At 49.0% G+C, this 27,240-nt stretch overlaps 1 protein-coding gene across 1 annotated transcript; it reads left to right on the top strand.

The window, feature by feature from the left end:
- Positions 1-280: 280 nt before the first annotated feature.
- RAB40B (RAB40B, member RAS oncogene family) lies at positions 281-26,225 on the top strand. Its single transcript, XM_070388866.1, has 6 exons — positions 281-549; positions 21,030-21,090; positions 22,658-22,718; positions 23,349-23,426; positions 24,099-24,321; positions 25,212-26,225. Exons 1-6 carry the CDS (start codon positions 408-410, stop codon positions 25,481-25,483), a joined length of 837 nt encoding a protein of 278 aa, XP_070244967.1. The 5' UTR covers positions 281-407; the 3' UTR covers positions 25,484-26,225.
- Positions 26,226-27,240: the final 1,015 nt, after the last annotated feature.

The raw sequence follows: 27,240 nt of genomic DNA on the forward strand, positions 1-27,240 counted from the left end.
TGATCACCCAGCCTCGCCCCCTGATCGCCCCGCCCCGCCCCGCCCCAACCTTGGCCCCGCCCCGCCCCAACCTTGGCCCCGCCCCGCCCCGCCCCGCCCCGCCCCGCCTCCCGTCTACCATTGGCAGCAGAGACCGTAGGTTCCCGGGAGGGGCGGATGGGAACGGCCTAGAGGAGGAGACGAAAACGAGATGGATGGGCAGTCAGCCAATGAGAGTGTACAGCCGCCCTAGCAACTGCGGTCGGCCAATGGCTGGGCGGAGCCCGAGTGCGCGCTGTCAGGCTGCTGGGACCGCGGGGCTCGCAGTGCTCCAGGGACCTCTGGACCCGCGCGGCGCTGGACTGCCAGGCCACCGCCTCTGCGCTGTCCCGTGGGCTGGGCATGGGCGCGGGCGCTGGCGCGGCACGATGAGCACCGGGGGCAGCCCGGTCCGCGCCTACGACTTTCTGCTCAAATTCCTGCTGGTGGGCGACAGCGACGTGGGCAAAGGCGAGATCCTGGCGAGCCTGCAGGACGGTGCGGCCGAGTCCCCGTATGGCCACCCCGCGGGTGAGCGCCGGGCCGGGATGGAGTGGGGGTGGAGCGCGCGGGGGCTGGGGAGGAGAGGGGCGCAGACCCGAGAGCTAGGCGGGGGCGGGGTGCAGGGGAGGAGAGGAGAGAAGAGGGGGTGGAGAGCGCGGGGGCTGCGAAGAGGGGTAGCTGGCCCGGCGAGGGTCGCCAAAGAGCCGAGCAAAAGAGGCCGGGGAGGTACGGGGTCCCGAAGGGGAGCGTTCCGCGGGCGGAGGGAATAGGGAGATCAGGGAGGGGAGCTGGGGCCGCGGAGCCTGGGAGGGAAAGCGAGGCCCCCGAGGCGAGGGGAGGAGGGGTGGAGCGCGCCGGGACTGTGAAAGAGAAGGGAACGCGGGACCTGGAAGGGGAGCACCGGGCTTAGGGCCGTCGAGTCTCTGCCTGAATCCCGCCCGCACGACGCGGGCAGCCCCGGCTGCACACCCCAAACCCTGGACATGGGGGACCCAGGGGACTAGTGGGAGTGAGGCTGGGACGCGCGCACTCTGAGCGTGAGGCGGGAGCGAGCGGCTGAATGGGGCGCTGGGGTCCTCCCGACCTGGGGGTGACTGCCAGACGGAGGAGAGCGTACGACCACACAGTCCGGGTTTGGGGAGGAAGGTTGGCGGGGCTGCTCCTGGGTGTCCTGCCGGGAGGTCGCACTTGGCACACGACGAGTCTGGAAAGGACGCCTGCGGATGCGATGCCGGCGCGAGGGGCTGGGAGCGTGGGATCCGAGCACAGCGCGGGCAGGCTCACAGGTGGTGGCTCTGCGCGTGGGTCGGATGGAAAGGGAGGGAGAGAAAGCACAGAGGACACATCTCGAGGCTTTAGGGTTCCCTGTATGTGGAGGTGCTCCTCCTCCTGGTGGACAGGCCTGAAAGGGCAAGGACCTAGGGAGCATGGTCTGGGGTGCAAGAAGGGAAGGACCGACAGAGAATGAGGGCCCCAGGGTGAGGGGAGACCAGAGCACCCGATGGCAGCCTACAGGGGGTCCAAGAAGTTTCTGGTCTGAGAGCAGCAGCCCCTGAAAGAGGGTGGACATTAGGAGGAAAAGAAGGGCCGCAGGGAGGAAAGCGGGCGGAACTTGGGCCAAGAGGCGGGAGGACCAGGTGTTCCCGCAGTGCCCGGGTCTTTACCCACCAAAGGCTGCTTGGCTGGTGCAGGCTGAGTGGCTGTGGAAGGAGAGCTGTGGATGTTCACCGTTGAGCTAACATCTCAGGGGCAGGAGCCACATTTCCAATACAGAGGCTGCTGCTTGCTGTCTGGTTCCTGGGTAGCTGAGGAAGGCAGCCTAGGGAATGGAATCTTAATGTTCAAGCCAGCCTGGGGGTGCTTCTTGTCCTGGTCAGCCAGGGTAGGACTGAGAAGACAATGGGCAGCACACTGAGTTGGGGAAGGTTTGAGATGGGGGCATGAGCTGATGGTGAAAACCTGGATCCATTCTCACACTGCAGTGCATGTAACAGTCACCCCCTGGTTCTAAGAAAAGGCAGATTCTGATTCTAGAACAGACTGTCCAAGATGATGTCATCAGCTACATGTAGTTCTTTACACTTAAAGCATGTTAGAGGGAAATACAACTAAAAGTGTGCGTGCTCAGTCACTTCTGTCGCATCCAGTTCTTTGCAACCCTATGGATGATAGCCTCCACCCATGGGATTCTCCAGGCAAGAATACTGGAGTGGGTTGCCGTGCTCTGCTCCAGGGGATCTTCCCAACCCAGAGATGGAACCCAGGTCTCCTGCATTGCAGGTGGATTCTTTACCACTGAGCCACTGGGGAAGCCCTAAAAGTGTGCATTAGCCACATTTGTAGTGCTGGACAGCCACTTGTGAGGCAGCAGACGTGCTGGACAGCGCAGTGCTGGGTTTAAGCTCTATGAGAGTGGGGAGCTGTGACTGTTTCCTCCTCAGCTGGGTCCTCTTGGTGTGCGGCTCAGTGAATGGATGGGCCGGAGGTGAAGTAACAAAACATTCAGCAAATACAGTGCTGTGTATGTTTGGGGGAATAGGCTGTGGGATGTTTCCTGTTCTGTAGTAGATGAACAACGTGGGGGCAAAAAGGAACGTGGACCAGCGTTTGCAGGAAGGTCCTTCTGGCTGGTGTGAATGGGGGCTTGGTGCTTCTGCTGTTACTTTCATTCTATGTGCTGAACCGAGACTTCTAACAACTAGATAGGGATTTCTCCTGAAGTTTTTTCCTTGACACAGAGGGAGGATTTAGGCTAAAAAGACATGTTCCACAAAAGGTCTTGTCAGCTTGGCTTGAGACACTGCAGAAAAGAACTGATATGATAGATGCGCCCTCTGTGGGTTTTTGATTTACTAAAAGATTCTTCTTGGATTAAGAAAAGAGACTATGGGGCTTCCCTGGTGGCTCAGTGGTATAGAATCTGCCTGCCAATGCAGGAGACACGGGTTCAATCCCTGATCTGGGAAGATCCCACATGATGAGGAGCAACTAATCCTGTGTGCCACAACTATTGAGCCTGTGCTCTAGAGCCCAGAAGCTGCAACTCTTGGGCCCAGGTGCTGCAGTTTCTGAAACCTGCATGCCCTAGAGTCCACACTGTGCAATAAGGGAAGCCACCAGAGTGAGAAGCCCGCACACCAAAACTAGAGAGTAGCCCCCACTTGCCACAACTAGAGAAAACCCACATAACACCAAAGATCCAGCATAGCCAAAAATAAATAGAACTATTCAAAACTGAAAAGAGATTATGAAAAATTGGCAGAAATTGGAATCATCATGATTATTATTTTAAAAACACATTTCACTCTGAAACAGTGTGGGTGCTTCTGGCAGAAAAGGCAAGGGCCTTTCAGCCTCACAACCCATCTCCCTCCACCCCTATCCCTGAGTTCAGAGCCTGTTTGTATGTTCAGGTGCCCAGGTTCCAAATACCCAATTCTGCATAGTAGCTACAGTGCCCACAATTGCTCAGTGTTAATTCAGTATTTCAGAGTACTCTGTGCTCACTGGTAATCTTTTATTTTGCTATCTCTCTGATTGCTAATTTCATTTCAATCATTTTTTCAGGAAGGGCTCATGAGTGTTTCCTAAGCATTTTCATGTCACTGTCCTTTGCCTCTATCTTTGAACACTGTCTTGGCTGGGTGTAATAGTCTCAACTGCTGTTTTCTTTCCCTCAACCTTTATAAGCGCTGCTCCATCCTCTGCCATTGGATGTGGGGAAGCCTGAAGACAGCTGATTTTTTTTTCCCATACTGGTGATTTGCATTTTCTTCATGAATTTCTGACGGGTTCCTTCTTTTTGCTTCATTTCATGAGCTTAACCAGACCATGTCTCAGAGCTGAAAGCTTCATTTTGAATTCCTGGCACACTGAGTACTCTTTCAATTTGCAGATTTTTTTTTCTCAATTTTAGGGAAATTTATTTTATGTTCTCAAAACATCTTCTGGTGCATTTATTGGTGTTTCTACTTCAGTGACACCAGTTGTATTGGTTTCCTGTGGCTGCTGGGCTGATTGCCACAAATGTAGTGGCTTGAAATAACACAAATTCTCTTACAGTTCTGAGGGGTGGTAGTCAACCCAATCTCATCGGCTAAAGTCAAGATCAGCAGGCCTGCATTCCTTTCTGGAGGTTCTAGTGGCCAGTCTGTTTTCCTGCCTTTTCTGCATTCTAGAACCTGCCTTTGTCTCTTGGCCTGTAGGTCCTCCCCCACCTTCAGGGCCAGCAGTGGGAGCTGGGCGGGGGCCGGGGGTGGGGGCGTCTTTCTCGAATCTCATCATTCTGAGCTGGACTCTGCCTCCTGCTTCCTTTTTAAGAACGCTTGTGATCACACTGGGCTTCCCAGGTGGTGCTAAAGAACCCACCTGCCGATACAGGAGATGTAAGACATATGGGTTCAGTCCCTGGGTTGGGAAGGTCCCCTGGAGGAGGGCACGGCAACCCACCCTAGTATCCTTGCCTGGAGAATCCCATGGACAGAGGAGCCTGCGGGGCTACAATGTGTAGGGTCGCAAAGAGTCGGACATGACTGAAGAGACTTAGCACGCACGCATGTAATCACACTGGGGCCACTAGATGATCCAGAATAATCTCTGTATCTTAAGATCACCTCACTAGCAAAACTTAATTCCCCTTTGCCATGTAACCTAACATATCCACAAATTCTGTGAATTAGGACATGGACCTCTTTGATGGGCCATTATTCTGCCTGTTAGTAGCTCAGTTGTGTCCAACTCTTTATAACGCCATGGACTGTAGCCTGCCAGGCTCCACTGTCCATGGAATTCTTCAGGCAAGAATACCGGAGTAGCTTAGTTTCCCAACCAAGGATCAAACTCATGCCCTCAGCAGTGAAAGCATAGAGTCCTAAGCACAGGACCAGCAGAGAATTCTCTAATTTTTCCTTACTTTTAAAATTTTCCTCTTTTTCAATTTTTAAAAACTTCTTTACAAGTTCATTTAAAAAACTCTCCTTTGAACTATTTTACCAACTTCGTGGTTTTATTAGATTGTTCCATTGCATGAAGTAACTGGGATGAATTTCTGTCTGCTCCTGGGCTCACATTTCCTTACAAGTTGAGTTGTTTTCCATTCCTTTTTAAACTTTTATTGAAGTATGACACATACATATAGGAAAATGTACCTATTATCACTGCATAGCTCAGTGAATTTTCACAAAGCTAACAAGCCCATGCAACCAGCACCCTGGAAGCCCAACACCAACAGGTTCCTGGGCCCCCAACCCTTCCGCCAGCCACAACACCCCAAAATATGACCGCTGCCCGGGCTTCTGACATTGCGGGTCATTACTTTTTCATTCATTCTGTGTAAAAATTAGAGCTGTACTGTGACTGCTTCTCTTGCTCTCATTGTATAAGACTCTCCTGGGTCATATATGGTTGTGGATGGTTTATGATATCCCTGGTGTGAATGCACCGTGATCTATCTATCTACCCATCCTGCTGGGGTTGGCATTTCTGTGGTTTCCAGTTTCTGGTTGTTGTGATTAGTCCTGCTGTGAATGTGTCCACTGTGAGTCTTTGGAACACCAAAGACCTATTTCTGTCAGAATATACCTGGGACGGCTGAGTATTGTGGCACGCATATGTTTAACTTAAGAAGATACACTGAAAATATTTTCAATTTAGACTCTTGCTGCCAAGTTTGGGAGTTCTGTTTGCCCACATCCGTACCAACACTTGGTTCTTGTTCTTTTGCATTCTAGCCCTTCTGGAAAGTAGAGTGTAGCTTGAATTTGTACCTCTCTAATGACTGATGAGATTGAACACTTTTGTCCATTTTCCATTAGGCTGAATTTACTGGGCAGTGCGGGTGTTTGAAAAAATACATTCTGGCTGTGAGTTTCTTGTCAGAAATACGTATCGTGAGTTATCTACTCATGTGTTGATGTGTTGCCTTTAATCCCTTTAATAGTATTTCTAAGTACGGAAACCCTTCATTGTTACATAATCCAAATGATGGGTATTCATGGGGGGGACTCTGGGTGCTGAACAAGTCTCTGTCTGTCCCAGGCTGGGGGTGTCCTCTGAGGCTCCACTGTCTTTTCTCTGACATTGGTGGATGCTGTCCCACTGGACTGAGGAACGGTGTGGGGTGGAGGTCAAGACACATTCTTTTCCAGTTGGATACCCAGTAGAGACCCCCTTCCCCTCACACTGCTCTGTCACTTGTCACAGCCAGGGCACCAAACACCCCCCACCTGCAGGCTTTCTGCTTTGCAGGCGGGTCTGCTCCATGCTTGCAGGCGGGTCTGCTGTGTATCCCTGTGTCTGTCTCATACCGGGGCAGCTCCACCTGCATGTAGTCTGTGCTCTGACACAGTCTGGTGAGGCCTGGCTTCTCCACCAAGGACCTTCTGTTTGCCTCCTAGCCTACAGTTGGAGGGCGGGGGCCTCAGGTTCCTGACCCTGTCCTGCAACCCGAGTTCTGGGAGGAGCAGGAGGGTGCATGTGAGCTGTGGAGACCTCTCACTGGGTGGCCCATTGCCCAAGGAGCTGTCCTTCCTTCCCATGGCTGACATGCACACTCAGGGTCCTACCGGGCCCTTACTGGCCCTGGAGCCTCACTTCTGTCCAGTGGGTTGGTGCTCAGTCCTACCTCTTCACCCCTTGGAAGTCCTGCTCTGGGCAGAAATGGAAAGAAGGCCTCAACAGCTGGTATCCAGAAGGTGGCGAATCAAGGCTGTAGCTGGGCTCTGTCTTCTGCTCATCTTGGGTCCCCCCTGGGCTCAGGCTGGGGTGTTCCTGATGCCAGGTTCATACCCTTTCCTTCCCTGATTGCTGAGTTTCTACATTTTGTTCATTTCCTGAGTGATGGGAGTGGATCAAACTGACATCAAAAGCTACAATCTCTTGCCTTCCAGTTTTTTTCCTTCCCAACAGGAGACTCACTGTTTCTCTGACTACTTTCTTTTGACTCTTTCTCCAGCTTCCTTTTCCCAGCAGGAAGCTCCCATCTTTCTTTCTCCATTTCATCTTTGCCAAGAGCTAAAAATAACACTTCCCACTTATTGAGAGTGTAGAAGAACCATGGCGTGAAATAGGTTATTTGTCCTTTCTCTTTGCCTTTGACAGTCTTTCTGCCAGGAGATGCCCACTCTCTCCTGCTACCTTCTAGATGCTGCAGACAGCTTACAGGGACTCTGCCCGTCTCCCTGGGCAACCACTTTAGGATTCAAAACACGATTTATAAAGTCATCACTTTCCAGTTTGAACTGAGAATTGAGTCGTGTTTTATCCTCCTTCTTCATGGTCAAACTCCTTCATCTCCCTCAGTACCACTTGTGAGCACTCAGTAAACTTAATGCATTGGGTTTTTAAAATTATGTCATAAATACTTCCACGTATTTGAAAACAATAAAATTGTATTTGTATGAGATTTTCTTGTTAAAAGTCCTTGAGTAAGTCCTACCTCTCCTGTGTCTTTGTGGGATCTTCTCCCTGAAGTGGAGACAGCCCCTTTAGTCTGACCTCTAACCCCTGCAAGCCCCCAGTCCAGGGTGAACCTGACTTTAGGTAATGGGCAGGGAAGGGCTCAGAACTAGCCAGTCCAGGTTGTAAGAGACTCAGCTACCAGAGCGGGAGGCCCAGCCACCCCTCCCTGTGTCCTTTGCCACTGTCATGGGATGCCTGGTGGCTGCCAGGTGAGAGCAGCCAGGTAATCACAGCCTCCAGGTCCTGCCCGGGTCCTGCCAGCCACACCTGCTTACTCATGGCTGGCCCAGGAGCTCAGGGTCCACGTGGCGACTGTTAGGGGTGAAGAGAAGTAGCAAGTTGTATGGAAATGGCTGGCATGTTACCGAGTACTTGCAGGCTGTGGTGGGCTCACTTCACCTTAAGAGATTGCTTTGAACTTCTGTTTCACACTTTCCAGGCTTCTTTAGCTTAACTGGGGGCAAAAAGTGAATTGTATATAAATAAAAACAGAAGAGCTGCAACGCCCGGGGGGCTTGGACCTAAAAATATCAGTTATGTAGATTTTGTCAGATCCACAAAGAAGACAATTTAAAGGGGCTATGATGTAAGACAGCAGTTTCTGTGACATCTTCAGGGTTTACCTTCTTCAGAAGTGAGCTTGCCTCCTTGCAGGCCTCAACCAAATTCCCCACTCAACCTGGGTCACCCTCCCCCCTCCTCCTCTCTAGGAGCAGGGTGCCGGTCCACCCACCCATTTGCAGGGGCTCCAGGGGCTCCTAAAGCGCGTCTGACTGCAGCACACTGGCTTAAGATGCTACCAGCATTTCATCAGTTTGCTAATACAGATGACTTGTCTCTTTGGGTGGGTTTTTTTTTTTTTTTAAAGTTTAATTTTGGCTGCACTGGGTCTTCCTTGCCTCATAAGAGCTATACTAATTCCTTTCGTTTTCCATATAAAATTTAGCTTTGTCAATCTACCCCCCCAAAACATCCAACCAGGATTTTTGATTGAATCTATGAATCCATTTGGGGAGAGCTGCCAACTTAACTATACTGGGTCTATCAATCCGGTCCATGAACACGTTATTTCTCTCCACTTATTTATGCCACCTTCTCAGTCAGCTGGCTTTCATCGTATTCCGTGCCTCAACACCTTGTCTCTTGGATTCACTGACGGGTTGTGTGGCGAGCAGAGGGAGCTTAGACTCAGTAACATGACAACTGAGCCCTGCTGGTGGCCTGAGTCCAGGTCTAAGCAGTGCCCACATTAAGGGGTGACCTCAAGATGTGGCAGGGGCAGCCTTGCAGTTTGAAGGGCCTGGGACCCTCTGATGTGTCAGGGCTCTGGAAAGAAGGGGTAGTCATTGGGCCGTATTGAGTGATAGGGGAAACTCTGGATGACCCCTAATTTCATTCATGGTAGGTGATGTACTGGGTCCCATCAGTATCTGGTCTGTGGAGCTTGTCCTTGCTGCGGGATTTCACAAGGCCTGAATGCAGTAGCTTAGCACATAGATTGTTAGGGGAAAAGGTGGGCATGACAGTGGTCCTGTTCCTGCCAGGGAAGGCATGGGAGAGTTTAGCCCCCTAATGGGGAGCCCCCAAATGGGCAGCTCTTAGCTGGGGCAGCTAAGAGCTGGGAGCTGTGTGGATGAGCTGGGGTAGCCAGGCCATGAGGAGGCTGGAGACACTCGGGTCAAACTACTTTGCTATTTTTTTTTTGTCTTTTTGTCCACACTATGTGTAGGATCTTAGTTCCCTGACCAAGGATTGAACCCTCACCCTCTGAACTGGAAGTTTGGAGTCTTAACCACTGGAGTGCCAGGGAAGTCCCCACTTTGCTATCTCAAAGAGAAAAACCAGGAAGGAAAAATGTGCAAGGAACACATTTTCCTCCCTGGTGATTCAGACGGTAAAGAATCCGCCTGAAATGCGGGAGACCTGGGTTCAATCCCAGGGTTGGGAAGATCCCCTGGAGGAGGGCATGGCAACCCACTCCAGTATTCTTGCCTGGAGAAGCCCCATGGACAAAAGGAGCCTGGCGGGCTACAGTCCATGGGGTCACAAAGAGTCGGACACAACTGAGTGACTGAGCACAGACTCTGAAAAAGAGCGGGACTGGTGTGGACTTCGGTAGCTGCTCTCTGTGGGATTCTCATGTGATAAACACACTTCAGATCCCCATTTAAAAATGACACTTTTAGAACTACCTGGAAACGTGAGGTAGCACCACAGGGGCAGGCTCTGAGCCGTGGGTGAAGCTTGGGTCTGTGACTCAGCCCTGGGGTCTCGGTGCTTCTCCCATCCTGAGCCCCCTCAGTCCTGTAAGGCACCCCAACATTTCCCAACAAAGTGCCCTTCTAATCTGAAAAGCCAGGCAGGGTACATCTCGGGATAGGACATACGTATTTAAGGTGAAATTCACATAATATAAAAGTAGCCATGTTAAAGGACTTTTCCTGGTGGCTTAGCAGTAAAGAATCTGCCTGCCCTGGAGAAGGAAATGGCATCCCGCTCCAGTATTCTTGCCTGGAGAATCCCATGGACAGAGGAGCCTGGTGGGCTACAGCCCACGGGGTCACAAGAGTTGGACATGACTGAGCGACTAACACTTTCACTGCTGCTGTTGCTGCTGCTAAATCGCGTCAGTCCTGTCCGACTCTGTGCGACCCCATAGACCGGTAACTAATAAGAACCTGCTGTATCACACAGGAAACTCTACTCAATACTCTGTAATGACCGATATGGGAGAAGAACCTGAAAAATAGTGGATATATGTATATGTATACCTGATTCATCTTTCTGCACACCTGAAACTAACGCAACATTGTAAATCAACTATATCCAATAAAAAGTTGTTTAAAAAAAGAAGAAAAAAAAGAAAGAATCCTCCTGCAATGCAGGAGCCGCAGGAGACACGGGTTCCATCCCTAGGTCAAGAAGATCCTCTGGAGGAGGGCATGACAACCCACTCCAGTATTCTTGCCTGGAGAATCCCATGGACAGAGGAGCCTGGTGGGCTACAGGCTACAGGGTCACAAAGAGTTGGACACAACTGAAGTGACTTAGCATGCACACATGCAACCGTGTTAAAGTGAATCATTCAGTGGCATTTGAGACATTCACAACCCTGTAACTTTCTAATTTTAGAACATTTTCCTCGCCCCTGCAAGTAGAAACCTGGACCCTCCCACACCCCTGGCAGCCAGCACTCTGCTTTCAGATATTTTAATTCAACATAAGGCATGTTCTCAAAAGTCAGGTTCTCATGATGAATACGTTCATCAATGATACTTAGCCAGTATTTACATGGGTCCTCTAAGTCATAGAGATAGAATTCAGCAGGTGCAGGAGAAGCTGAAATAGATTATTTACACATCCGGTGGCCTCAAAGTGTAAGGAGTGGCTTGGCAGTTGACATTTGCTTTTTCTTTTAGGCTAAAATTATCTCTCTTCTTGTTCTGTTGTTCTGATTCACTCAGTGAACATTCCGACAGGCTTTGTTCAAGGACTTTTGTGTATTTTTATTTTATTTTGATGGACAGAGCTCTTGGTGAATGGGCTGAGTGCACTGAATGTGTGTTATACCTTCTGAGCCTAACATGGACACTACTGCTGTCAAAACTATGAACCAAAAAGCAAGAGAGTCAGAGAAGAGGAAGTGCAATAAATAGGCACAGAGTGAACACATAAACAGAGGAACATTAAAAAAAAAAAAAAAAAAAGGTTCAATAAATAAGTGTATGAAAAAAGAGACCCTTCTTACAATCAGGCTTTGAACCTGGCATGGATAGGTGTGACTTGGGGGCTTCTCTGAGGTGGGCACATCCTTGACGGAGGGTTTATCTTCTGGGGCCCAGAGGCCTGGGCAAGAATGGAGCTTGTGCTGATCTGAGGCCATGGCTGGTGGCAGGTCTCAGACATGAGCCATCCGGGAAACTGAAGCACAAGAAGAGGGAGGGAGAAAGATATGTATTCTAACACATATATACGGAATCCAGAAAACTGGTACTGAAGAATTTATTTACAGGGCAACAATGGAGAAACAGACATAGAGAATAGACGTATGGACATGGGGAGAGGGGAGGAGAGGGTGAGATGTATGGAGAGAGTAACATGGGAACTTACATCACCAAATGTAAAATAGGTAGCCAATGGGAATTTGCTGTATGGCTCAGGAAACTCAAACAGGGGCTCTGTATCAAGCTAGAGGGGTGGGATGGGGAGGGAGATGGGAGGGAGGTTCGAAAGGGAGAGGATATTTGTATACCTATGGCTGATTCATGTTGAGATTTGACAGAAAACAGCAAGATTCTGTAAAGGAACTATCCTTCCATAAAAAATAAATTAAATTTAAAAAAAAAAGGAGGAGGAAATTGCTGGTCATCAGGAATGGGATTTTCCCAGGTGCCACAGAGCTTCTCCCTGCAGGATCTTCACAGTCCTACATGGGAAACCTGTGGGGTCCCCGGTGGGCCAGCCCATCTCTGCTCCCACTTTCCACCCTACAGATCAAAGGGGAGGCATGTTTTCTCAAGCTTTATTTCCCATCCCCCCAACCCTCACCCACAACCTCCCCGGTTCTTCCCCGTCCCAAATTCTCAGCTACAGGGATAAACGAGGTGCCTACCATGGGAGTGAAGCACTCAGCTGCACAGATGGGTCTGTGCAGGAAGAAGGATGGGTCTCAGCACTAAAGGACATTAATACTGATGGAGACTACCTGGGTCTCCAAAGCACACATGACTGGGGGAGGGTGCCTGAGGGTCCCAGGCATCAGGGTTGGTGTGCCGAGCGCAGGTGAGCCGGCAGGGACTGGCCGTGATAAGAACTACCACCAGAGTCATCGTTCAGTTTGGGTCCCAAATATTAATAGTTAGATCATTATCGCTGATAATGATTTAAATAAATTTAAAATTTATTTATTTTTATTTATTTGGCTGCACCATGTCTTAGTTGCGACATGTGGGATCTAGTTCCGCAACCAGAGATGGGCCCCCTGCTCTGGGAGCATGGAGTCTTAGCCACTGGACCGCCAGTGAAGTCCCTAGATTTTCTTTCAAATACATGTTTGGTGTTCAGTCGCTAAGTCATGTCTGACTCTTTGTGACCCCACAAACCATAGCCCTCCAGGCTCCTCTGTCCATGGATTTTCCAGGCAAGAAAACTGGAGTGGGTTGCCATTTCCTACTCCAGAGTATTTTCCTGACCCAGGGATTGAACCTGTGTCTCTTGGGTCTCTTGCATTGGTAGGCAAATTCTCTACCACTAGCACCACCTGGAAAGGCCAAATACATTTTTACTATTAGTGAAACTCTGGGATGTAGAGGGCATTATGCTCTGCTTTGGGAAGATGTTAAAAGGTACTTCTGTACCTTTTCCAAGATTTGTGTGTTAAGTTTCCTCTGCCTCTCTCTCCAGTCACTGCTTCATGGGTTTTCTGTCAGAGCATTTTCTGGTGCAAAAAAAGAATCCTTTCAAAGAAGCTTAAGCAAAGAGGAGTTGTGTGGCCTCATGTAACTGACAGGCTGAGGGGTGCACCTAGTTTCAGGCTAGATCCCAAGGCTGAGCCATTCTGGACTCTCCACTATTCCTTCTCCTCAAAGCTGCTCTCTGCACATGCCCCATCCCTGCTTCTTCTGTGTTAGGTTAATTTCCACCTGGGGAGGAAGCTGGCCCCGGGCAACTCCAAACTATATGACTGTTGCAAGCTATGATGCCAATGTGGAGAAAACAGTGAAGACGCTCTCTCTCCTACCTGCTTGGCCAGTCACTCTCCAGGGTCATCAGCTCACTGGTTTTTATATCATGTCCACCGCTGAGAGTTGTTATCTGCAGGAGGGCTGGTCCAGTAGGAGCTTTGCAGCTGTGACCAGAGGCAAAATGTCAAAAGCGAGAAATCCAAAAAAACGACAAAGATCTTGGAAATTGCAAATGTGATGGCAGAAATAAAATTTCCAAAGAAAGCCAACGTCTTATTAATAAGACCCCAGAGGAGGAAAACATGTCAAGAAAGTTTTCCCAGGGACTTCTTTGGTAGTCCAGTGGTTAAGAATTCACCTTCTAATGCAAGGTGAATTGATCTAATGTTTGATCCCTAGTCTGGGACTAAGATCTCATGTACTGTGGGGAAGCTAGGCCTTTGTACCACACCTAGAGAGCCTGGGAGCCGCAGCTAAGGCACAGTGCAGCCAAATAACTAAATACGGGAAAAAAAAGTTTCCCCGAATTGAAAGATTTGCATCTCCAGATTGAAAGAGCTGTTGAGTGGTCAGCAAAACAAAGAAGACTAAAGATGCCCCATACTAAGGTTTGAAACTGCAAAACACCAGCACCAAGGAGAAGATCCCCTCATACCCTGCCAGAGGAAAGGTCAGATTGCGTTTCTGAAGGAAAATTATTTCTTACCTCAGCGGTGGGCCTATCTAAACTCAATGAAGAGTGAGGACAGCCTAGACACTTATTTATGCTGTGTCTAGGGCAGTCACTCTTCATTGAGTTTAGATGGGCCCACATCTAGAGATTTAGATGACTAGGGAGATCATAGGGAGGAGTTAGTGATAAATGCAGGGAAAACTAAGCGAGTAAACCAAAAGGCAATCTTTAACTCCAGAAGAAACAAACAAACAAACAAAAAATGGGGACTTCCCTGGAAATCCAGCTAAGAATCTGTCTTGCAATGTAGGGGACACAGGTTGGATCCCTGGCTGGGGAACTAAGATCCCACATGTCACATGGTGGACCCAGAACAAAAACAAATCATACATGAAGGACAAATAAACACAGTATACCACATGGTTCCATTCTGGACAGTGTTCACTTGGTCACATTGATGTAAAATTGAGTATTGATTTAGCTAAAACAGCAACATAACTAGTCTCTGTCCGTGTGTGCATGTATAAACGAGAGAGAGAGTGTGTGTTAGAGATAGAGGCGGGGGTACGTCAGCGAAACAGAACTATATTTTCACCTTCTGTAATGGAAAATTGATTAATGCCTAAAACTGAAAAGTCAGGAAGTAGGAATATAAGGACGTTGTTTAGAAGTTTGGAGAGACACAGCAAAAGAAGGGACTAGTGAAGACTGGAATGGGGAGTGAATGGGATTCCCTGGCAGTCTAGTAGTTAGGACTTGGTGCTTTCACTGCCATGGGCCCATGGTTCAATCCCTGGTCAGGGAACTAAGATCCTACAAGCTGTGTAGTGAATCTAAATAAAGAAAGAAAATGGAGAGTGGAACACAGGTGTGGTACATTTTCCATACCAAGCCCTAGAGAATGAGGTGACCCCTGAAGCCATGTGCGTCCACAACTCATGAAAACAAAAACCAAATACAGTTTTAAAAACTCATTTTAATAGTATGCTTAAGAAGACCATCAGGAACAAATTCTTTCACATTTATGAAAACTTTTTTTTTATTGTGGACCTAAAATATCGGTACGCTAGGAGACTTTCTAAATCAAAGGAGCCAGCCCAGCTCATGCGGTAGATTAACTTCCTTTAGAATAAAAGTGAAACAGCCCTCTAGCCTGTGAGCAGCAAGCATCCTCTCTCATTGTCTGGAAACAGATGTGCCAAAGCCCATGTTATCTCCAGATGCAAAAATAGATACCCAAGTCTACTTATGTGTTGCTTCAGGCAGACAGTGCAAAACCTTTAAGCATTCCAAGGGAAAAACTAAATATTTGTGTGTGTGTGTATGCAAAAAAAGCATTAGTCCCTCAGTCGTATCCAACTCTTTGTGACCCCAAGGATTGTAATCTCTGTCCATGGGATTCTCCAGGCAAGAATACTGCAGTGGGTAGCCCTTCCCTTCTCCAGGAAATCTTCCTGACCCAGGAATCGAACCCAGGTCTCTCGCATTGCGGGCAGGTTCTTTACCGTCTGAGAAACCTCAAAGTTAACTTTTATGTATGATGGTGGTGGTTTAGTTGCTAAGTCATGTCTGACTTTTGTGACCCCATGGACTGTAGCCTACCAGACTCCTCTGTCCATGGGATTCCCATGGACAGAATACTGGAGTGGGTTGCCATTTCCTCCTCCAGGGGATCTTCTCCACCAGGGATCAAACCCATGTCTCCTGTATTGAAAGTGGAGCCTTTACCACTGAACCATAAATATATATTTCTATATTCTCTATATATAAATATGTATCAGTTCACACTCAGTCATGTCCAACTCTTTGCGACCCGATGGACTCCAGCACACCAGGCCTCCCTGTCCATCACCAACTCCTGGAGTTTACTCAAATTCATATTCATTGAGCCCCCATCCAATCATCACATCCTTTGTTGTCCCCTTCTCCTCCTGCCTTCTATCTTTCCCAACATTAGGGTCTTTTCACGTGAGTCAGTTCTTTGCATCAGGTAGCCAAAGTATTGGAGTTTCAGCTTCAACATCAGTCCTTCCAATAAACACTCAGGACTGATCTCCTTTAGGATGGACTGGTTGGATCTCCTTGCAATCCAAGGGACTCTCAAGAATCTTCTCCAACACCACAGTTCAAAAGCATCAATTCTTCAGCACTCAGGTTTCTTTACAGTCCAACTCTCACATTCACACATACTACTGGAAAAACCATAGCCTTGGCTAGACAGACATTTGTTGGTAAAGTAATGAATGTCTCTGCTTTTTAATATGCTGTCTAGGTTGGTCACAACTTCCAAGGAGTAAATGTCTTTTAATTTCATGGCTGCAATCACCATCTGCAGTGATTTTGGAGCCCCCCAAAATAAAGTCTCTCAATATTTCCACTATTTCCCCATCTACTTGGCATGAAGTGATGGGACCAGATGCCATGATCTTCGTTTTCTGAATGTTGAGCTTTAAGCCAACTTTTTCACTCTCCTCTTTCACTTTCATCAAGAGGCTCTTTAGTTCTTCTTCCCTTTCTGCCATAAAGGGGGTGTCATCTGCATATCTGAGGTTACTGATATTTCTCCCGGCAATCTTGATTCCAGCTTGTGCTTCATCCAGCCCAGCATTTCTCATGATGTACTCTGCATATAAGTTAAATAAGCAGGGTGACAGTATACAGACTTGACTTACTCCTTGTCCTATTTGGAACCAGTCTGTTGTTCCATGTTCAGTTCTAACTGCTGCTTCCTGACCTGCATACAGATTTCTCAAGAGGCCGGTCAGGGGGTCTGGTATTCCCATCTCTTTCAGAATTTTCCACAGTTTATTATGATCCACACAGTCAAAGGCTTTGGCATAGTCAATAAAGCAGAAATAGATGTTTTCCTGAAACTCTCTTCCTTTTTCGATGATCCAGTGGATGTTGGCAATTTGATCTCTGGTTCTTCTGCCTTTTCTAAAACCAGCCTGAACGCTGGAATTTCACAGTTCACGTATTATTAAAGCCTGGCTTGGAGAATTTTGAGCATTACTTTGCCACCATGTGAGATGAGTGCAATTGTGCGGTAGTTTGAGCATTCTTTGGCATTGCCTTTCTTTGGGATTGGAATGAAAACTGACCTTTTCCAGTCCTGTGGCCACTGCTGAGTTTTCCAAATTTTCTGGCATATTGAGTGCAGCACTTTCACAGCATCATCTTTCAGGATGTGAAATAGCTCAACTGGAATTCTATCACCTCCACTAGCTTTGTTCGTAATGATGCTTTCTAAGGCCCAGTTGACTTCACACTCCAGGATGCCTGGCTCTAGGTCAGTGATCACACCATCGTGATTATCTGGGTCGTGAAGATCTTTTTGGTACAGTTCTTCTGTGTATTCTTGCCACCTCTTCTTAATATCTTCAGCTTCTGTTAGGTCCATACCATTTCTGTCCTTTATTGTGCCCATCTTTGCATGAAATGCTCCCTTGGTATCTCTAATTTATGTATAGCTTATATAAAAATATATAATTATAATTGTATTTATTATGTATATATATATGCATTCATACCTATTTATTATGCACATATACACTCTATTTAGTAAATGTGTATATATTCTATTTATTTATTGTGTATGTGTGTGGGTGTCTCATGCTACATATGCCCCAGTGCTGACTATTGCAAAAGGAAGGACATAAGCATTTGAAGGGATTTAAAGGACTGTAAAGAGGTCCTTGGTAGTCACTACAAGATGTAATTTCAGGACTTCCCAGGTGGTCCAGTGTTTAAGAATTCTCCCGCCAATGCAAGGAACACAGATTTGATCCCTAGTCTGGGAACTAAGCCTACACATCACAAATACTGAGACTTTGAACTCTAGAGCCTGTGCTCTGCAACAAGAGAAGCCACCACAATAAGCCCACTTGCCACAACTAGAGAAAGCCCAAGTGTAGCAGTGAAGAGTCAGTGCAGCCAAAAATAAATAAAATTAAATAAATAAAAATTTATTTTAAAAAGATGCAATTGCCCAGATCCAAAACTACTGACCTAAACACTGTCTGGAATCTATACTCTGTCCTAAACACTTGGATGATGTGTCCTCAGAATGTGAGGCTGAATATTCTGCCATCCCCACCAGACACGTGGCATTGCCCTTAACCTGCTTTAAGATAGGAGACAAGCCTTTTTTTGGTTGTGTCGGGTCTTCATTGCAGCCGGCGGGATCTTAATCGTGGGCTTGGGCTCAGTAGTCAGGACGCATGGGTTTAGTTGCTCGGCAACATGTAGGATCTATCCTGACCAGGAGTAGAACTCGAATCCCCTCCATTGCAATCTGGATTCTTAAGCACTAGACGTCCAGGGAAGTCCCTCCTAGGGGCTTCTGCATACAGATTAAAACAGGTACAATAGTTTAAGATGAGTCTTTTGAAATTTTGACAATTAGGAGCCTTTCCAATTCAAATGATCCAAGAAACTAGCCCCACAAATATTTTCTGCTGCTAATCCAATTTTAAGGCTTCCCAGGTAGCACTAGTGATAAAGAACCTGCCTTTATGCAAGAGACATAGAGATGCAGGTTTGATCCCTGGGTCGGGAAGATCCTCTAGAGGAGGGCATGGCAACCCACTCCAGTATTCTTGCCTGGAGAATCCCATGGTGGAGGAGCCTGGTAGGCTTCGGTCCATAGGGTTGCAGAGTCAGATATGACTGAAGCGACTTAGTACTCATGCATGCAATCCAACTTTAGAAAAAAGAGAAGCTCTTATCACTCTAGTTCCCAGGAGACCCTGCAGGCAGAGGTCCTGGAGACTGACTGACATAGTAAGAAATTATCCTCTGCTGGCTTCCTCTGAGTGTTCACACAAAAATCGGTTTTGGAATGCCAAAAAAAGAATCCCAACTTGGTCATTTCAGGGCAGGATTTCCTTTAATTCCCAATTAAGTAAGCACTTGCAAGCATCAGTTCTATATAAACCCAGCTTGTGTCCCCATCGGTGGCTGTCCATCCATGAGCTGTCTGGCCTCTGAAGCAGTTTCCCGTTATTGATTTGGTTGCTCAGAGATGAGATACGATCTGAACAACTTTCTGAGGACAGTGTGGTTGATGAGCTTTGTGCTGCTTCTGAGTCTAGCTCTCCAAGGAGTTACTCCCAGGATCGGCTCGACTTCTTTACTTTTCTTAGTTTCACCCTCTGACAGTCTAAAACCACCATGGGTGCTTGGAGTACTCGGTGATCAGCTTTTATCTCGTGTGTCCCCAGAACAGTGTTTACTTAATCCTCGTAATGGGATCTGGGATCTGCTGCAGCACTGCTGCAGGTCTGGAGGCTCGATCCTCGGACATCTCCGTTAGGTTCTCAGTCACCTGAGGACACCTTGTGGCGGGCAGGAGCTGGTGTCCCTTGTTCTTGGGGCTGAGCAGGCTGTCCTGTGTCACTGGCAAACTGTTTGGTCAGACCATGTATCGACTTTTTTTTTTTTTCTTCTTAATTGAAGCCAAATTTAACAAAACTCCAGCTGCCTATGTTTCTTTGGGCTTCCTGCCTAGACCTCCCTGGGACTCTACCAAGGAAATTCACCAGTGCCCCTTAAGACTCCAAGTCAAGTAAAGAAAACCTTAAATAAAAGTTGTAGGATCATCACTTAAACAGTGAGATCCGGATATCAGGAGAGCTCACCAGAACACCTGAGGAGTACTGAGGAGCCTGCGGGACTCAGAAGGCTGATACCGAGCGCCCATTCAGGGTAGACCCCCGGTGTCCTCTGGTGGGTGTCTCTGATATCCTGCCACTACACCATGAAAAATTAACCAATTAGTCTAAGAAAGAAAATGAAGGGTTTCCCTGGTGGCTCAGATGGTAACAAATCTGCCTGCAATGCAGGAGGCCCAGGTTCAACCCCTGGGTTGGGAAAATCCCCTGGGCTAGGAGATGTCAACCAACTTCATTATTCTTGCCTGGAGAATTCCACGAACAGAGAAGCCATGGGGTTGCAAAGAGTCGGATGTGACTGAGAAACTAACGTTTTTCAAGAAAGTAATGCAAAATTTTATTTGCACCAACCTGTGGATTATAACCTGGGAGACTGTCTTTCGGAAAGCTCTGAGGACTGCTCTGCCTGTCACAGGTCAAAGCACAGTTATAAATGTTTTTGAGACAAAGGGATATACATCAAAAGGCACGTTGACGGTTTACACAATCTAGGTCTGCTCATCCAAAGCAAATCTGGGTCATCATGATCCCTCACAACATTACGAAAGACGGTTATCTCCTGAGGAGTTATCAAGTGCTGACCAGGCCATCCTGATGGTTTACAAAATTAAGAAGGAATGTTCTCTCCTGTGGGCTTCCCCGGTGGCTCAGCAGTAAAGAATCCGCCTGCAATGCAGGAGATGCAGGTTGGATCCCTCGGTCGGGACGATTCCCTGGAGGAGGGCATGGCAACCCACTCCAGTACTCTGGCCTGGAGAATCCCATGGACAGAGGAGCCTGGTGGGCTACACTCCATGGGGTCACAAGGAGTCGGACACAACTGAAGCAACTTAGCAGGCATGCACGTTGTCTCCTATGGAGGTGTGGTCAACGCAGATGTCCAATACATAAAGCGGAGGAGGGAGGCAGTCCATATGGGCAGAAAAACTATTTATGTCTAAGTTTTTCTTGTCTCGCCATAGAACAGGAACTTTATTTCATCACCCTTGTGCACATCGGTACATGTTTCATCTTTGCATAGTTGAGAAAATACTTCATAACTAATTTCATTTTCTACACACTTTTACCTTACATTCGCAGTGGGATAACTTGGAGGAAAGGAGCTCCACGTTCTAGCCCTGAGTCCAGCAGAGACAAGGGTGTGTGGCTGGGCTGCCCACAGTCTCTCAGCAAACCTGGGGCCAGCAGGCCATGTGTAGAGCCAGCTGCAGAATTGTTCTGGGGGCTCCTGCTGCCCACCGCTCAGGTAGTGGCAGGGGCCTGGGCACTGAGCTGGAGGCAATGGTGGTAAGGGAGGAGAGGAGAGGAGGTTGGAGACCCTGCTTCAGATAGAAGGTAGGTGAGGCTGGTGGGCCAGGGTCCAAGTAGGGCCCAGTTCAGCTGCCCCGTGAGTGCTGGATCCCACCAGTGAGAAGTCCTTTCTTCCCCAGCATGAGATTATCTCTCTGATCTGCACATTTTACCTGAACAAGACTTTGTGGAAGTGCTTAGCACTTAAGCTGCCTCGACCCTCTTTCACAGGAATCGACTACAAGACCACCACCATCCTGCTGGACGGCCGGAGGGTGAAGCTGCAGCTCTGGTGAGTCAGGGGTCCCTCCTGACCCCTGAACATGGGGTGGGGGGAGCTGTCCTGGCCCTTGGGGACTCTGGTGGCACCCGAGGGAAGATCCACTGCTTCAGCCCCAGCCTGACCCAATAGGTCCCTTGGGAGCTGAGATCTGCATGGGCCTCGGAGTCAGTCCAGAGCATGTGGCCTTCTTCTGTCTTGCTAGTGCCGAGGGGCCATACACTGTGACCAAGCTCAACAGGGCGGAGGGTGGACAGCTCTGAATTGGGTCTCTTTCTTGGTCCCTACTCCAGCAGCCTTGGTTCTGATGCTCTGGTGTGATGCTCCTGACCCTCCAGCTCCAGGGGTGGGTGACGAGGGTTTTCCTGCTGTGACTGATCCCTGGTTGCCCCCACGCCATGTGGCTTTCCTGACCACCATCACTAGCTCCTGTGTCATCCCCTCTCTCAGGCCACCTGCATGGTTCCATTCTCCCGCCTGACCACGCCAGACCTCTCAAGGCCATAAGTGTCTCCAGAGGGCCCAGAGCCCCTTCTCCCACCCCCACCCACCCCTAACCAAGAGCAGTAAGCTCCCAAGGCTGACCCAGGAAGCCTCTCTCCATGATGTCCGCTCGATGCCCCTGTCCCTGCTGACTCTCAAATCTCTTTTCCCTTCCTTCCTCCCCAGAGACCTCCTGAGGGCTCCCCTCTCAATCCAAACTTGTCCTGGACTCAGAAGGCTGTTGTAACAGCTGCTCCTGTTTCCTTGGCATCTGAAATGGAGCCCCTGTGCCTGGTTGGGGTGGTCGGTCCATCTCAGTAAATGCCCTGAGACGGGGTGGAGTCTGTCCCAAAGTGCTCTTCTTTTTTATCCTGATGAATGCATCCCAGGATCACTTCCTCATATTGAGGAATATAGGGATGTATCCACAGGGCTGGCTTCATGAGATCTTTTCTTACCAGATCTTAGTTCCCCGACCAGGGATTGAACCAGCACCCTTGGCAGTGAAATCGAGGAGTGCTAAGCACTGGATGTCAGGGAATTCCCATGATGTTTTTGAGCTAATTGGAAGTGGAGTGACCCCACCAAATCCTTTGGCCTATTTCTCCCTCAGTGTAGACTCACATTCCAAAGATAGCTTTATCTCCAAATTATACAACTTGTAAAAAACCTAAATTAGATTTATTGAAATGTCAGAATTATTATGTGGAAACCCATTACTCTGGAGAAGGGAAATGGCAACCCACTCCAGTATTCTTGCCTGGGAAATCCCATGGACAGCAAAGCCTAGTGGGCTATAGTCCATGAGGTCGCAAAGAGTCGGACACGACTGAGTGGCTAACACATCACACTTCAACCCATTACTACTTTCTCTAGTTGACTTTTCAAATAATTAGAAAAGAGAAAGCACCCAGAAGGACATCTCAAGGTCCGGATTTCTCCAGGGAAAATGTGCCCAACATTTCGTTGGGGGCTTGGACTTTCCTTTGGCATGGCCACTGACTGACAATGATACAATGTTCTGGCTCCCAAGTTCAAAAACCTTGTTGTCAGGAAGCAGTGATTTCTTCTTACAGGCCTCCAACATCTTTTCCAGGGACACGTCGGGTCAGGGAAGATTTTGTACCATATTCCGCTCTTACTCTCGGGGCGCACAGGTAACATCCCCTGAACTGGGAGGTCAAACTGACTTTAATAATGACTTTCGGAATGCTCTTTAATGGATACTTGGAGGACAAAGCAATTAGCTCACATATAAACTGATGCCAGAGTCTAAAGTTGTGCTGTGGACTGTTTGGTGACTCCCAAGCCTTCAGCATCGGGGGCGGGGTGGGGTGGGGTGGGGTGGTGGTTGCATGTTGCATTTGTATATACGTGTGCAGGAGTGGTGTGCGTTCACATGCATTTATGCATGTACATAGATAAACATGCAGGCATGTGGGTTGTGTGTGCACCACATTCACATGAGTGTGTGTCTGCACTGTGTGGGAACTCTGTCCAGGTGGGTGGGCTCTGCAGTGCCCCCACGTTCCATGTCCCTGGACCAGCTCGTGAATGTGGGGAACTGAGTTCCACTACCCAACACACCTTCACATTTGTGGGTTTCTCCATGAGCTTATGAAATTATCACTGGAAATGATCATATAGCTGCTACATTTGGCACATAAATTTTAAAAAATGTGTTTTGCGTTAAAATAAGTAGAATGACTGTTTAGCTCGTTGTGAGTGTGTGCCTGAGTGGCCTGCGTGCTGGCCAGTCTGTCCACAAGTGACCGTTGCCTCCCCAGGGTGTGATCCTGGTGTACGACATCGCAAACCGCTGGTCCTTTGATGGCATCGACCGGTGGATTAAGGAGATCAATGAGGTACAACAGGGGCAGGGCGCCCTCCTTGTGGGCGCACGGCGGGGATGGGCAGGGGGGCCAGGGCACAAGGCTCCAGCCACAGCGGGGAGGACATGTCACCTCCTAGCACAGGATGAGGCCCTGCACACAGTCAGGTGGGTTGACCAGTGGTGACTAGGCTGCTACCTGCTGGCACCCTGACCGGCCCAGCTGCCAACGGGGACATCCAGTGGTCAGTCCCACCCACCGTTGTGAGTGTCCTGGGGTGGCTGTAACAGCTCACCACAGACTGTGTGGCTGAACACAAAGGAAACTCATTCTGAGTTCTGGGTTCAGAGTCCAAAATCAAGGTGTTGGCTCCCTCTGCTTGAGAGGAGGATCCTTCCTGCCTCCTGCAGCTTCTGGTGTTGCTGACAGTCCCTGGTCTCTGATCTGTGGACGCCTCACTCCATCTCTGCTCTGCCGTCACGTGTCTCCTTCCCTGTGCGTCCTCTCCCCTTCTTATAAGGACACAGTAACGGGATGTCGGGTCCACCCCAAGACCTCATCTTAACTAATTCCATCTGCAAAGTCCCTATTTTCAAAAAAGGACATATTCTGAAGTTCCAGGTGGATATCACCCCAGGGCACCTGTCATTACAACAACAAAGCTTGCGCCTGACCCACTTTCCTTGCCTCTTTGTCTCCCTTTAGCACGCCCCAGGGGTCCCTAAGATCCTGGTGGGGAACCGCCTGCACCTGGCCTTCAAGCGGCAGGTCCCCACGGAGCAGGCCCAGGCCTACGCGGAGCGCCTGGGTGTGACGTTTTTCGAGGTCAGCCCGCTGTGCAATTTCAACATCACTGAGTCCTTTATGGAGCTGGCCAGGATCGTGCTGCTGCGGCACGGGATGGACCGGCTCTGGAGGCCGAGCAAGGGTAAGTGCTCCTCCAGGCTGCCCGGAAGCCCCTCCAGCGCTCAGCCTCACAGGACCTGGCCCCAGGTCGCTGTCTCCATTCTCATAAATCAGAGCTTCTGCCCCATGGCACTAGAGCCAGTTGGGATGGAGTGTCCTCTGGTGGGGGCGTCCCCTATGCTGTGGGTGAGCTGCATCCTTGGTCTCCCTGCCCCCATTTGTGAAAAGCACAAATGTCTCCAGACTTTGCCAAATGCCCTAGGGAGTCAAAATCGCCTCCAGTTGAGAAGTACTGTTCTGAAAGTTGTTAGGACCTTGATTCTAAAAGGAACCAAAACCCTGGGTTGTGTTTCTTCTGTCTGATCCTCCAGGGGTTGAGGAGTGCCCTGACCGCACCAAGGGTGAGACGCAGTCTCTGCTTCCAGAAGGCCCCTTGGGAGCCCTGCTCTATCTGAGCAGGGACTCTGACTCATAAAACAAACTATGTAGGTGAAATATAAGTGAGAGCATTTGCTTTTCTGGTGTGTTCTCCGGTATGTCTTTATAAAGCTGATAACACATTATTTTGGGTCAGCTACTCAGTTGGGAAGCACGTTTCCTGAAGCCCTTGGCCTCAAGCCCCAAAAGCTGGTTGCACAGGAGACCTCATTGGCCATTGCCGGGCAGGACTCATCTCTCAGACCCAGTGCAAGGGAGGATGGTGGTCTCAAGTTTGAAGGCAAAGTGGGTTTAAAGAGACGAAAGCAGGACCACCCATTTCTAATTGCCACCTGTAGGCACAGGGTGGGAGACTGGGCCTTGATGTCTTGCCCCAGAGTCCCAGAGCGGAGGGTGGACAGGTGTCCTGCTGCCCCGGTGCTGGCCCCACGCCAGGACAACGCAAGTGAACCGGATTTTCTTTCCTTTCCCAAGTACTGAGCTTGCAGGACCTGTGCTGCCGGGCAGTGGTGTCCTGCACGCCTGCGCACCTGCTGGACAGGCTGCCGCTGCCCACGGCCCTCAGGAGCCACCTCAAGTCCTTCTCGATGGCCACCGGCCTGAGCGCCAGGATGGCGCACGGCCGTCCCTGCTCCCTCGCCTCCAGCTCCAGCCACAAGAGGACCAGCCTCCGAAAAGCCAAGGGCACCCACCTCCCCCAAAGCCCCCCCAGACGCTGCTCTAGGAACAACTGCAAAGTCTCTTGAGGAGGGTGCAAGGCAGAGGAGGGGCACAGACGGGAGGGGGAGGCCGCTCTGGATCTAGACGCCCGCCAGTGTCGTGGTGACCATGTGGCCCCGAGCAATGAAACCGAGGCTGGTACCCCGCTTACCAGATACTTCTGCATGGATGGGCATGGGGCTCTTATTTCAGACATGTGTTTATAAAGGGAAGAACTCTTGATAACATGGAATTTTGAATGTAACGTATCATGATTGCAGTGCAACTTTTTTCTTAAAATAACTACTTTTTATAAGAATGGTGATATGTTTGTGATGAGTATAAATTCTAGGGACTACAAAAAGTGGAAATGGAGAGAGAAATTAAGAGTTTTCGATGCTATGAGGGGTCTTTTTATAAACCTCCTTTTTAATGTCAAAGCACTAATTTATAAAACGCCATAGATAAGTTAGAGATTACGCACAGCCAATTTGTCCAGCTTGTGTATGAAACGGATCTGATCAAGTTTTTGCTACGTTATTTACTACATTTTAGGATAAGTGATTTATATGCATATTTTCTGTAAATCTACATTTTTTTGTACAAATGTTTTACGAGTTATGACACTAAAGGGAAGAAAATGCCAAAGATATTTCTAGTTACAGCAAGCACACCGCAGCATGGTCACACCACGTCCAGACTGGCAAGAGAATGTCACTCGGAGCCATTTTCAGCCAAGAGTGAAGCGAACACTGTTGTTTAAGAATCGACGTTTCTTGACAATAAAAAGTATACTCATTTCTTGGTAGACTCGTGGGCTGCTTCTTCCTGGTTTTGTGTACTTCCATCACCCTTGATCCCGTTTGCTTTATTGCCTATTTCAGTTACCACACCCTAACCCTAACCACAGTCAGTGCTAGTACCTGGCATTGGCAACAGGGCTGTGTCCCTGACCTGAACCACGGAGTGAAAGGATGCCTTTTCCTGAAAAGAACACAGAGGCAGACAGTGGGGCCCAAAGGGGAAGCTGTCCAGCCTGTGTCTATACAGGAAGAGTGGGAGGTGCTCTGGCTCCAATGCATGGGGCATCACTGCCCAGCATGAGTGACGTCAAGATTGGAGCTGACTCTGCCAACACTCCCGGCAGGGCCTCCTTCCTGGTTCTATGGTTTGACTCTCTGTGGCAGATGGAAGATGCAACAATGGATTAAAAAAATAACTTTCAGAGAAGAGAAAATACCCAGATGTCCTTGGTTTCTGTTGGTGATTTATAGTTTTTGTTTGCTTTTGAGGCTGTACCACCTGGCATGTGGGATCTTGGTTCCCCAACCAAGGATTGAACCCACACCCCCAGCAGTGGAAGTATGGAGTCTTAACCACTGGACACCCAGGGAAGTCCCTGATTTATAGGTTTTTAGAAATTGAAAGAAAGTGACACCTTCAGAGATGGTGGAGGTGTGGCCCAGAGGGGAGGAATGAGCTTAGCTGCTGCTGGTCACCCAGCCCCCTGGGCATGAAGGGGACAAATGTCCACAGGGGAGCAGGTGAGGGCATAGCAGGTAAGCCTGGAGGGGACGGTCCCTCTGCAAGGGGCTTTGGGCCTGGGAGGGCTGTCACATCCTTCTCTCCGTTGGGCAGTGGCTGGAGAAAGGAGAGTGAAGGGCTGACCTGCTGACCCTGAAGCCAGACAGCTGAGGTGGGGTGTCACTTCCCCGACTGCGACCAGCAGAAATGAGGAGGAGTCCATCCTGAACACAAGCCCCTCTCCCCACCCTTGAAGGGTACACAGATATACAAGGGGTAG

This window comes from Bos mutus, chromosome 19, assembly GCF_027580195.1.
Source record: "Bos mutus isolate GX-2022 chromosome 19, NWIPB_WYAK_1.1, whole genome shotgun sequence".
Classification (NCBI taxonomy): Eukaryota; Metazoa; Chordata; class Mammalia; order Artiodactyla; family Bovidae; genus Bos; species Bos mutus.